Consider the following 13296-nt stretch of genomic DNA (forward strand, 5'->3'; position numbering starts at 1 on the left):
TGGCTTCAACACTGCAAGCAGCTTAATTTGCTTGCATGTTCCCCGTAGCTTTGTTCCCTATCTTGTCTTTTGTGCTTCACATCTCCTCAATGTTGCTTTCAGCATGTAATGCCTGCTGCGCATGATATGTGGTGATGGAAACACCAAGGAACTGACTTTACTCTGCACTGTTCTACAAAATTAGGTTTACATTTTTTTGGGTTAAGAACTTGATGTAAATTAAAAACAATCAATTATTGTCCTTAAGAACATTAAAGCTTATTATACTTCCATTTTTATAAAATGTAAGAAGTAGAAAGTACAGATACTTGTGTTAGAAACAGGAGGGTGAACATAGCATTGAATCTGAAACACTCTCCTGAAGTACAACAAGAAAGTATTAAATTTAACTTATTGCTCAGTCAATTAGAAATAGAAAAATCATCTGCATTTCCTGCCTTGCTCCTTTACACCCTGCTTTAGAGGGCACAATGCTGTGTGACCTGAAGAGTATCTGCAGTCCATTATATCTGATACACGCTCTTATCACCAACTTGGGGAATGTGAACAGCTCACCACTCTGAAGTCAACAGGACATGAGGTCAGCATTTAGCCCAAACCTCAGATATTGTAAACCATAATCAAGGCTCAGTCCCCACTGCAGCCCCTTGCCTTGCCACTTCCTCACACTCTCAGGTTTATTTGCAGCTTTACTGCGAACCTTCAGTTTGAACAGCAGGCCTCACACTCAGGCGATGACTTGTGTGTGTGCCCTCTGGAGGAGACAGAGCCCTGCCTGACAACAGCTTCACAGCTCAGCGGCCCTCACACTGATGACAACAGCTGTCACCGAGCCAGAGGATCAGAGCTGAGATGAGAAATACTTCAGAGAGGGCATGAACGTGGAAATATCAGAGTCTCAAAGGTTAGAAGTTGCAACTTGTAGCAATGGCTTTCATATTATCTTCAGGAGCAGCGTGTACTTCTTCAAAAAGCTACATGATTGGTGGTGACTCATCATTGTTATGTCTTTGAGTTATGCTTTGCAACCTTGAGAGTGCACTGCTTTATACCCTTCGCCACATGAGGCCTGTGTGACAGACTCAAGCTCACCCCTAAACCAGGAGGGGCCATTGTCTGCTGCCGCAGGGGCCTAACACCAGCAGCTGCCATTAAGAACGTCTTTTCTCCTCAAAAAAACCTTCTTATAATCAATGGGGCTGGTGCGCTGCCATTCTTGAGAGTAATTTAACTACGGGTACAGGGGATGAGCACCTGGGCCCCATGCAGGCTGGAGAGGAGCGATGTGCTTGTAGGGCAGCAAGAGGGTAATAATGAAGACACGGTCTGTACAGCGCTCCAGACGTGGAGTGCTCCATTATCAGGAGCACAGCGGCCAGGTCTGGAGTGCTCCACTGACATTGTTTAGGCCCCCGGCCCCAGAGGGAGCTGGGAAAATGACTGAAGCTGGGGAATAGCCACTCATTATCGCCAGACTGGAATCAAGAATTTCCTGTTCCTGGAATTTCTTAATGGAAAGACATTGCATTACAGGGCCAACTCACTCTGATTTTTCTCTTGATGCAAAGCAATATAAGAAACTGCCTGAAGACAAAAAACAAACATTTAAGTCCACAGATGGATGAAAGCATGTTAGAGACAGAAAGCAAAGGGGGGGCTGCTGGCACCTTGGTTCCTGACAGAGGTCACTGGAGACCATTTTTGTGCCGCGTGTCATTTCCTGTCTAGTTGGCGTCTCTCGCAGAGGCCCTTGCTCGTTTATTTTTACAGTTTCCTTTTTCTCCTTTTTTTACAAGCTAGCTTTCCCCTGTAGGGAGGGGCAGGTGGGTTAGGGGATTCAGTGCTGAGCAGAATCGTCCCTGTGTATGGCCCCGCAGACCCCACCTCCCTACTCCTCAACACACTTGCTCACAATGGGGGCTCTGTAACACCAGCCCCTAACGTACTCCTGCCTTTCCCCCCAAAACAGGAAACCGGGATCTGCAGAGCTCTTGTTTTTCTACTAATTTCCTGCTTTGCTGCCCCTTCCCCAGATTATTTTCTTTATTTTTTTCTGGTTCCTCTCAGATTGGATATACCTAATCAAGCTTTTGTTCATGTGGAAACCAGTGGCTTTGCGGCAGCCTTGAAGCTTGAGACTGACTATTTTTACTATTGTATTCAAAAAACTGCTTCAATTTGGATCACACACTAGATATATTCCCATTCAAACTTTAACAACCACCACCTGATATATAACTACTGTAACTGCACAATGATTTAAACAAATGGAGCTCCAAGATCTGCCTCTGCTGACATGGTTATAAACTTTGGATCAAAGTGCAGATCATTGAGCCTCATGAACTATGAAATAGCAATATATATTTTTATTTAAACTATAAAATCTCCTCTGCTGATTGTGTGTTTCTGTAGTTTGCAGCTAGAAGGGCTGGGATTATTCTGCCATGGAAATCTCTGGAAATACAGACTTTCATTGACTTAAGATCATGCTTTCGGAGCGAAGGGGGTGTTGCCCATTTTTGCATCTCAGTCAAGTTTTTCAGGGTCAGACTTGACAGGCTCCTGAAGGATAGACACATGAAATACTGAACATTAAAATGTTATTTTCCCCCATTTCCCTATCACCGATCTTGAAAATAGGTCTGATTTTACAGTTTTAGTGTAGAGATATTTGATTCATAGGTCCCAAAAGTCTTATAAGTCACACAGACATCTTCACCCAGACGTTAGCAGAAGTAATAAAGTCATAAGACTGAAACGACGTACAGTAATAGCTAGGAAGGAAACTGGGACAAACGCCTCTCATTCAAATCATCAATGAATAGTGAGCCTCATGTCCGTGATTGAGATTTCAGCCAGTAGGTGGACTAAAGCATGTAGAGAGTGGGGAAGGGGGAGGAACAGAGAGAGAACCAGAGAACTGGGAGAGGGAGAGAGAGAGAGAGAGAGAGAGAGAGAGAGAGAGAGAGAGAGAGAGAGAGAGAGAGAGAGAGAGAGAGAGAGAGAGAGAGAGAGAGAGAGAGAGGAGATGCAAAATAAAGTAGAGACACACAGACGGAAGTGGGGGGAAGTAGGTCCAGAGAAAGCTCAAGTTCCTCTACCATTGAAACCATATCAAGTTTGCAGAATGGGTGTGCGAGCGAGAGTTACCGGCATATAAAGCGTACGATTTGGTAATGGGCTTATGAGGGGGCTCACTCGCTGTTTCAATAAACCCCCAGAGCCATGACTGAGCTAGGCTTGCAATACAAACACACCCCGTTCCTTCAGTTTATCTGAAAGACACATCTGGAGTCTATCAACTCCAGCAGCACCCCCCTTTCTGTTTCCACTCTCCAGCACGCTTAACCCCTTCCTCACCCGCTCCACCCCTTCATGTCATGCACTCTCATTAGATGACCGTAACTGAGGGCTGCTGGATGGCGTGTGTGGGGGGAAATACAAACACAAATGATAATTTTTCTGCAGTTTGTGAACTCCACATCTCACTGTTACAATCTGAACCTTGTTGTACCCAAACTGGTCTAGACTGAAGGGCTCCTTGGCATGCTAACATGTTTCTCCACTGTTTTTACATGCTAAAGTGCTGCCCACTTCTGCTTTGTTCCCACCACTCACAGTAAATTGCTTAGCCCGTGTGGAAATATTGTTAATCTCCCACCAAGAAAAACAAACTCAGATTTATATAAGACAAAATGCAGGAGAGTGCTTCCCTTCCTTCCCCCTCCCTGCTCCTTCCTCTCTTTCCCTCTCTCTCCCGCTCAGCAGCCATCATACCATCTTTAGCCATCTCGGCTCCGCTTCCCCTGTGTCAGATGGTAAAGTTGTTTAAGTTGGACTATTTCCTAACCCCAGCTGCTCAGAATGGCAGCAGCGATTTCAAGGTTGGTTTCATTGAGGCTCAGGCAAAAGCTGAGTGGTCCATTTTCCCCCACTTTTTTGTAAAACAGATATTATCAAGTCAAAAAGTAATTTATTGGCCTCAGCTTTTTTATCCATAATGAGATTATAGTATATATGTTTTCTTTGATGCAGACTTTTTCCTAAACCTGTGCACACTCTGATGCCCTGTGCAAGTTATTGGTCACAGGTTTCAATGCGAACTTCCCTTAACTCCTGTTGCTCTCCATAAAGCACAAGCAACTCCTTATTTCAAGCTCTTTAATGAAGATTTTGATGATGTTGCAAGGTGTCTCCTTTGTGTACTCTTTTATTTAGCAAGATAAAAGTGCAATTATTTCATGTAGAAATGTTCTGATACCTTTTTGGATATTTTTTACCTTTACTCTTTTTACCTTTCCTCCTCTTTAATGCAATTAAATAGCCACATACTTCTGCTGCATGATTGACTGAGCACTATACTGTTGTCATTTGTTGCTGTCACACTGTAGTTTACCTGAGACAAGTTGACTTTTGGGTGCCTATTGATTATGAAATTGGATCAGCACATTGATAGGCATACACCTCGATACCAGATACCTTATTTCAGGCCACATCAGAGCAGAAGCACAACTCTAATCTATCAGGTACTGTAGGGATCACTTCAGGCTCTCTTGTTGACAAAGTCTATCACCCTGCCAACACCTTGAGCCTCTAACCACAAGCCTCACTCCTGCCTTTTAGACCTGTCCACTGAGAGCGCCCTGCAGCTCCCTCATCCATCATCATCCCGGCCCTCTGCTCTCCCCTCTCTGCTCCTTGCTCCCTCTCTCCCTGTAGGGCGAGCAGACCTGGTAATGAGGGCCCCTTGTGCCCTGCTTGCTTGCTTGCCTGCCTGCTTGTCCCGTGTCCCATGGTGCAGTGGGGCCCAGTTGGACAAGAGCCAGACTGCCTCAGCCCTCTTTGCTCATTATTCTCATTACCTCGCCTCAAATCAGCGTAGGACAGGCTGCTGGGATCTGTCCGCAACTCATAAAGGTCCCGGCTCGTTAGTGGGGCTGCCAGCGTCCGCTCCCATCAGAAAGGGCAAGAACAGAGGTGGAGGTACTCAAATAGGTGCACAAGTGTAAGATCCAAGCCCTAATGGTGTGCTTGCAGGTGTCCTCTTTTGCATAATGCCAGGTATGAATCAACTGGTGTTTCAACCCCAAAAAGCTGGAACAAAATGAGGTATTCCAAGATCTAAATGTAGCTGTTGGAGGGCAAAGCCTATTTAAAAGGGCTGCAAAAACACAGTAGTCCAGTAAGAGGGCAAAACAAACAAGGCTAAATTGCTCCTCTGCACTTGGGTGGTTTGGCAGGTTATGAAGGCAGCAGTGGCTTTGAGGAGGTTTGTCCCAATGAAAGGGCTAACTGTGTAGATTGCTGCACTGTCTGGCCCCGGCCTGGAGGAGGGTGGGAGCTGTATTCTCCAACAAACAACAGCAGATCAGACTACATTCAGAGCTGAATAGATGTCTGTGGGTGTGAGTGTGTGTCTGCTGAGAGAGTTACCAGACCTGGAAATGGCGAGACAAGACGCAAAGGTGCCCATACTAGGAAGCACTCAGAGTTACAGTACACAGACAGAGGAAGGACAGACTAACGGACGGAGAGTGAGAGTGTGTGTGCAGCCAGGGAGCAGTGTTTATCCTCGGCACATAGGGGAAGAAATGCAGTGTAATTCCCTGATGTGTGTTTACTCAGCCCTAGTGGGCCGGCCTTTGATTATAGCGCTGACCACAGAATATGAGTAACTGCTCACTACTGCTGCAAATGACAAGCACATGTAGACGACACACTGGAAACAATGAGAGGACCTGGAGAGCAATGGCGGGCCGACAAGACAAAACAAAACTGAAATCGGAAAAGCAACAGAGGCAAAACCTTTACTGTAGACTCACTTCTGTTTTCATTCCCTTCAAACCCTTCCATCACAGCAATTTTCAATGTTGCATTTTTTACATCAGACAGCAATTTTACCATGAGCTCAGATGTAATTATAAGCTGTGTAAGGCTCAATTAAAGGTTGGAGACGTCAGAATGAGTGAGCAGACCTCCACCGCTGTGTGTCAGAGAGCCAGCAGAGGTTGAGGCAGAGGAGTGAAATGAGGTCTGGATGATTTACGTTATATCCTCTCCTTACAACAGACGCCCACATCCCTCTCTGTGTGGAGCAAATTAGTGTGTGTGTGTGTGTGTGTGTGTGTGTGTTGGATTGTCTACTTCTTCTGTGTCTTTTTCTCAGGTTTTTTTTGTTATGAAACTCCTGGAAAGCTCCACCCAGTTGCCCCCTGCTAGTTTTATCACTGCTCCAGCTACAAGGGCAAGTTAGTGGGTGAGCTCAGGTTACCCGACCCACCGACCCCACGGCTCTACAGGGATCCTTGTCCGCACTTACAAAAACAAGCAACAGCGGGTCATTTTACATCAAAAAACTTTAACCTAGAGATCTACTTTAGCTTTGTTCTCTTCAAAGTCATTTTTATTCACATACTTTTGGTTTTGTGTCTTCCTGTCAACAGCTTTGGTGCCAAACAGTTAAGGTGAGAACTGAGGAAGATAGAATCATCCACCCTGGGCGTTCACATACCAGACATAAAAACAGCAAATTCAGCAAATTTAGCTTTTGTTCTCGACTGGTTCGTCTGGTGTGAGCTCCAGCAGGTAGCTACTAACAAGCTAACAACTGCAGCAAATTACCATACATTCTCTTCTTTGACATTTTGGGAAGCTTGTTAGCTTCATGGGTGGCAGCTCTGAGTGGCATGTGGAACTAATATACTTTCAAAATACCCATCTCTCCCTCGCCAACAAAATAAGTGTGTGTACCATCCTACAGTTTCCAGATTGAAGCTGCACTATGTGTGTTGTTAGCTACCCAGACGCCATAAAGCTTTACTGGCATGCTCTGTAAAACTGAACACCTTCTGGTGGGAAAAACACACACTACATTTAATTCTCACATCAGAGCATCAAAGGAGTCAGGAGCTGTAGCTAGAAGGTGCTAAACGCTAGTTTTGACCCTAATTACTGTTGTTTTGTTGACCGAGAAACTTATCGTAGTTAATTTTTCGAAACCTGCTGCTAGCTATCAAGCTCTCATTTGAATCTAATCAGAACAGAAGTTCTTGTTTGGACTACATTTGGACTTACATTAGCATGCTAACATTCTCACAATACTAATGCAAATATGTTGATGCTCAGGTTATTGCAAACTCTATATGTCTATATATCTATTATGGTTTAGCCTCATAGACAATGAATGTATCAGCTGTCATGGCAGTTCATCTTATAGTTGTATAGGAACTAAAATCTCAGGAATGTCAACTTCATTGTGAGGCTAAAGGAAAGACAACGGACTACCAGATTATTAAAGATTCGTCATGTAGGAACCATAACTTCAAATAGTTGTTGACATATTTTAACACCAGTAACAGATAGATAGAAGTTTACTGCTGGTAATGCTAATGAAGAGCGCCTCCAACATATTTTTGTTTTCTGTTTGTCCCCCAAAGTGCCATTACATTTTATAGTCTGATATACAATCATGTCTATCATCTGTCTAACACACCATTCAAATAGATAACACTGCTACTAAGAAAATCTAGACCGTCTGTGTAGCACAGGCAAAGCTGCCAACAGCACAGGCACCTCTTTCCAGAGATCCTTCTTATCTTGTCCGGTGGTGTAGGGCTTAACTGATAATACGGGGCTGAAGTGTAATTATGGGAACTTTTCAACATAACTCTGTGATAGCCAGTCTGAGTGTATCATCCTCCCTGCTGGACCGAAGCCCATGATTGAATAGAAGTTCACAGAGCTGCTCAGATCCCAATGATATCCTGTCTGTATTTCTCTACAAATGGCAAAATAAAATAACAGGCCATGAATGCATACATCACTCATGAAAACAATCATAACAATGCAGAACCAAAATAATAGGTTAGGATAATTAATTAAGACCTTGCTACTCACAGTTTCTCCAAAGCAAGAAGTCCATTGAAGGATCCATTTTTCAGAACTCTGATTTTGTTGTGGCTCAGTATCCTAAAAGAAAAAGAAACACCAGAGTATTTTAAAAGTATTCCAGTACAAAAAAATGAAGCAAATGATGATACTGAACACAGTTATGCTAAATTACTATCTTGGCAATCAACTTCCGTGCTAAGGAAGTGTGCAGGTTAAACCTGTAAAGATCACAAGAAAAAGATGAGAGTCAGCTGAAATGTCCACTTGCAGTGCAGTCAGGAGATTAGCCTGACCAGAGATGTTAGCTTAAGATGTTTCCAATTAATGCTAAAGACAGAATAGGACATCAAGATTAGGGCGGAAGCTGTAATCTTGATAATCATTTTGCATACATTTCTACATCAAAAGGATGTCTTGCCACATCAAATAAATGGTGCAAGGCAATGTTAATTAGCCCTTTCCCTACTGGCCAGTCACTTGGCTTACCGGACTCTTATCAGACCAGATGACATACTGAAAGTGAGTTTGTCAGACAGGGATCATGGGAAATGGAAATTTGCAGTAACACTTCTAAAGGGACTTGCCACAGAGTCAGAAATAATAGAAGACAAAGAATGGTGTGATGTTTTTTCTTTTTTAAAACTCTTATTAGCCTTCTTTTGTAAAAGCCTGAAGCTTTGGCCAGCAGGTGTTAGCTTAGCTTAGCTCAGCTTACTGAGGGAAGAGAGCTGTAGGTAACTTGAGACTGGCTATGGAAGTAAAGGAATCCCCAATAGGTCCCACATTAAAATGCCCAGTCAACAGAAGAATTAAACATGTTCACAGCCTGGTTAAAAACAAAAGGTTTGTGGCTAAGACGCTCATATATTTGTTTGAACACACAGTACATGGGGGAATATCTTTACAAACATCTGTCAAGATAATAAAAAGGCTCAGAGTTATATATACATTTGCATGGCCAAGTTGACAAACAGCTGGGTACCTGTTGGCAAGGAAACTAAAAGCCCTCCTAAACTCTACCTCTAAGCCCGCTAGGTAGATTGAAGTTTAGGATGGCTCAGCATTTACAATATGGCGCCAACCATTGTTTGGCTCTTAAACGTCTCCTTAGAAACAAATGTGTCGTCACAGGGAATACATCGATGTTTCATACAGTCTAGAATTGAATATGCTCAAATGTTTTAGAAGACATTGCTTTGTCAAATACATAGTATTCTGAGGACAATGAAGAGGAGAACTGTAAGCTAGCAAAAGCTGGTAGCAAGCAGGAGCAGTGTATCAGTGTGCCATAGTCATTTTAGATTAATCAGCTTTATCAACTCTAGCCAGTGCTGTAGTCCTTATTGTTGACAACTTGAGTACTTTGTATATCTTTAGTTTCATATAAACAATGATTTGGATGATTGTTGTCTGTATGTGCTATGTAATAGCATTTATAGAATCTAGCCTTTTCCTTCTGCACCATTATATGTTATTATTGGTCTATAAGCCCAGCCATAGTCCCACAAATCACAGTTATCTTACAGCACAGCTTACAATGTATAGTTTTTCTTGGAAAATACATTATACGCATTAAATGAAAGGTTTCTTTGCAGGAAGAGTTTTATTGTATTTTGCAAATGATGATTCAAGATTATGATGGATGGCTGTGCAAATACAAAGCACCAAACTTAGATATGAAAGAGAGATTCTATTTTTTTCTCTTCATGTTTAAAACCCAAGCATCATGTTTCAGGATTAACCTTTTTACTACAGCACACCCCCTTTGCCCTTTGCCACAGGTTTGCCTTATAGAACATAATTATGAGCAGACAAGGTTCAGTGTTTCCACAACACTGTGCTCTGCCCAGTGACTCAACAGACCTGCCCACGTCCCCTCAGCAGGAGCTCAGGGTACAGCAGGCCAGAGGCCCTGCCCTGGCGACAGCTCGCCATCATTAACACACCCTCCAGCTTCACATCATCCTTGCTGCTACCACATGGCGCTTAATGGGCTGTGGGCAACATTAAGTATGTTCTTAATCGAGAGAGCGGAGCTGTGTGAGCGCCTTTATAAGTGGGAGCGGATTGTGAACAGTCTGTGAGATTTACAGATTCAGCAGCAGCAGTTCCTCCACCCCGCCCCACCCCCTGTTTCCTGCCACATCAATTAAAATACCGCCTTCAGCTCCGCACCTTCCAACTTAGTTAATAACCAGATTTAAATATATACTATACAGAGACAAAGTGGACTTGCTTGCTTCAGAGATGTGAGGACAGATATATTTGTTCAAAAAGGTATAAAATATGAAGGCCACATAGGAAGGAAATCTTCTGCTCTTGTTGTGTTGAGCACCTCCTTCAACGCCTTACAACAATCATCTTCTAAAATTGGAAACTGGAGAATGATATTTAAACGAGACTGCAAACAAGAGACAAGCGCTGTTTCACAGATAATGACTGTAATACTGAAAATGAGCAGCTTCACTTTGCATTTAAAATCCTCAGATCACCATTTCAGGCTCAACAGTGAAAACGCACCGTTTTAGTAAAATCGTAAAATCCACAATCATTGCTGAAGACTGAAAAATTGGCATCACCCCAGATCAGAGTTTCCTTTTTAGCATCGGAAAAAACACATCATGTTAACAAATCAACAGTCAACAGTGGGAATAAATCAAAGTTATTAAGTCAAGACGTTATTTAAAGCTAATGCAGAGGGATCTTCTCATGTTGTAGCCTGGATTTGAACCCATGACTCCTGGACCTTAAGGTCTCTCCCTACTCTCTGGGCACAGTACCTCTCTTATAACTGGATGCAGACCTGAGATGAAAGCTGCAGAAGATCCGGAACTGCCTGAATAATTCAATACAGATAGGAGAGGAGAAAGTCACATCTGGCTAAGAAGCAAGCCATTTAATTCAACACAGACAGTTTAGATACAGATAATGCCTATTTAAGTCTGCTTACCATGCAGAAACTAAACTACTTGTTTGGTGGCTGCGCACATGTTTGGTTTTGGTGTCCTTGAGTGTGCATGTATGTGCATAGATCTTTAGTGTGCAAATATTTCCATGCTACACAAACATATGATTTCTTCATTTCCTTCCCCAAAACCTGTGCAGATGTGTTTATTTGTGTGCATGTTTGGAAAAAATTGAAATCACATGTATCATCCTATCATGAGGATTCTCATTCGTCTCATGTTAAGATACTTCAACACATAATATTTCAATTATCTTTGCTACTTTGTACAACATGACTTGAAAGCTCACTTTTACAAATAAACAAAAACCATAAAATGACTTAACTGAAACCCTCCCACAGACAACAAAAGGGGCAGATTTCCAGGAACCAGGGGGGAGTTGCAGAGGCAGGTCACTACTGTATAATCCTGCAAAAGCCTGATGTTTGGAGCAGAGTCGTAGTGAAGGACATTGTTCTTTTATAAACAATACGGAGAGTACAACTTTGAGAAAGAGAGAGAGGCAGAGCTCTGTAAACAGACAGAAATAGTCAATGTTCCCATCAGGCTAAACAGGAAACCCAGCCAATTAGCTGTTTATTCAGAACCCGGTTTCAGAGGTCAGGGGTTGTAGAGAGAGCACTTCCTGCAAGGCCAGCAGACAGATGCAGCAGTGTTTGGAGGCAGGTGACAGCTGAAGCAGACAAGGGTGCATCCTTCATCTCTGCAGTACACAAAGGTTGAGAGAGTTAAACAGGCAGAGAAGATGAGAAGCTACTTAATTATAGAAGTCCAGTCTTCTTACTAAGGCCTTACTGTACATGAGTGGCTTCTCTCCCCGTGTTTTAAGTGACAGATCAGATGGCAGATTGAGTTAATCTGCTTTCAAGAGCACTGAACAGTATGGTACACTGACAGTTTGTTAACTAAATCCAGACTATGGATGGTATCTCTCATTCACTTAACCCTTTCAGACCACAAAAGCCTTTGAGAATTCACACAGGCTAATTAAATCCATCTCCAAACCATGTACAAAAAAACAGGGCCACATGTCAGGCTCCAGAGTCCCATTCAGCCATTTTATCTAATTCATTTACATGAAGATCAAAAAGCAGGAGGTCATATGAGAATAGGCAGGTCAAAGAGAAACACAGACACCAGCCCTGCTCATGTGTGGAGTAGTCATGACAGAGGGGTTAAACAGGGTGAGTGAAACAGCTGTGAAACACACACATACATGTTACCACCAATTTCCATCATCGTCTTTTATGTTTTTATTCAGTAGTAGTCTGACATGAAAATATATATGGACAAAAAGGTGACGTGTCTCTACTTGATTATAAAATCTACCAGGTGCCTGAACAAGTAAGCATCTGTTAGTCTCTGCTGTGACTTTTCACATTTCTGGTGTATGTTTTTGTTCAAACTGGTTCAAATTTAATATTCTGGCTATACACTTGCCTCCAAATGGCCCAATTTTGCAAGCATTTTCAAACAATTTACTTGATTGCAGTAATTTTGGGTCATATTTTCCATAATAAGTTGATTTTATATAATTGAGCTTTCAAGCATATTTCTGAATAACTCTTGGTCTCTGTAGAAAGGTTAAAATTCAGAGATGAATAGAAACAGAATATAAAAGCTAAATATCAGACTGTCATGCCAGCTGGTAGTGCAGCAAATTGCCAAGGATAGAAGAGGAAATGGAAACCTTTGGAAATGAAGGTGCTCAACTGCAATGTCTGATCAAAAAATGGCTCAAAATATGAGTTAATAGATTCTTTTAACAACTAGCTTAAGTGCTCTTACAAACTTTCAACAAAAAAGTTCTTCCATAAAAGAAATGCTTTAAAGGCAGACTTCATGTATTATACTTTTTAAAGAGATAGAGTTAGACTGATGAATCAGTCGGCCACTTAATTGCAGTGATTTTTGAAAAACATAATCGGTTAATGCCTGAGCTCATGTGGCTGATTAAAAATGCAAACAAAAAATGATCTTGTCAGTGTGGTTGCTGTTGAACTGTTAGCATTTCCCTTTAAGTCCATTTCGCCATTCTACATTCTACATTCTGACATATCTCCTCAGTCTTTTTTAATAGGATTTGTAAAAGAAAGTATGTCATGTTCTGAAATCTACAGCATAAACCATGTATTTTCCTATTCCATGATTTAATTAAAAATACATCTTAAATATGTTACTAGCTAAGATAACCATGTGTGTATTAGACTTTAATGTGCATGGACTGATTGAAGATGTTTTTATCAAATGCAAAAACCAACAACAACATGATATCGGCATTATACATCGGCCACCAGCCTTTGAAAAATCATCATCAGTCGACCACTATAAACAGAGATTGAAAAGCCATGTTCTTTTGTCAATTTCATGTTTTACTGTATTAATAATCTAAAAAGTGTGCCAACTATTACTGTGTTTAATGTTTCGCAGAGCGGGCTGT

General features: G+C 42.1%; 1 protein-coding gene across 1 annotated transcript in view; it reads right to left on the reverse strand.

Moving 5' to 3' along the window:
- Positions 1-13296, reverse strand: part of adgra2 (adhesion G protein-coupled receptor A2) — a 43421-nt gene that overhangs the window by 13262 nt on the left and 16863 nt on the right. Inside the window, exon 2 of the mRNA XM_034691016.1 lies at positions 7897-7968. Coding sequence (XP_034546907.1) covers positions 7897-7968 — 72 coding nt within the window. The remainder of the gene's footprint in view (positions 1-7896; positions 7969-13296) is intronic.

The sequence above is a fragment of the Notolabrus celidotus genome, chromosome 9 (genome assembly GCF_009762535.1).
Source record: "Notolabrus celidotus isolate fNotCel1 chromosome 9, fNotCel1.pri, whole genome shotgun sequence".
NCBI lineage: Eukaryota > Metazoa > Chordata > Actinopteri > Labriformes > Labridae > Notolabrus > Notolabrus celidotus.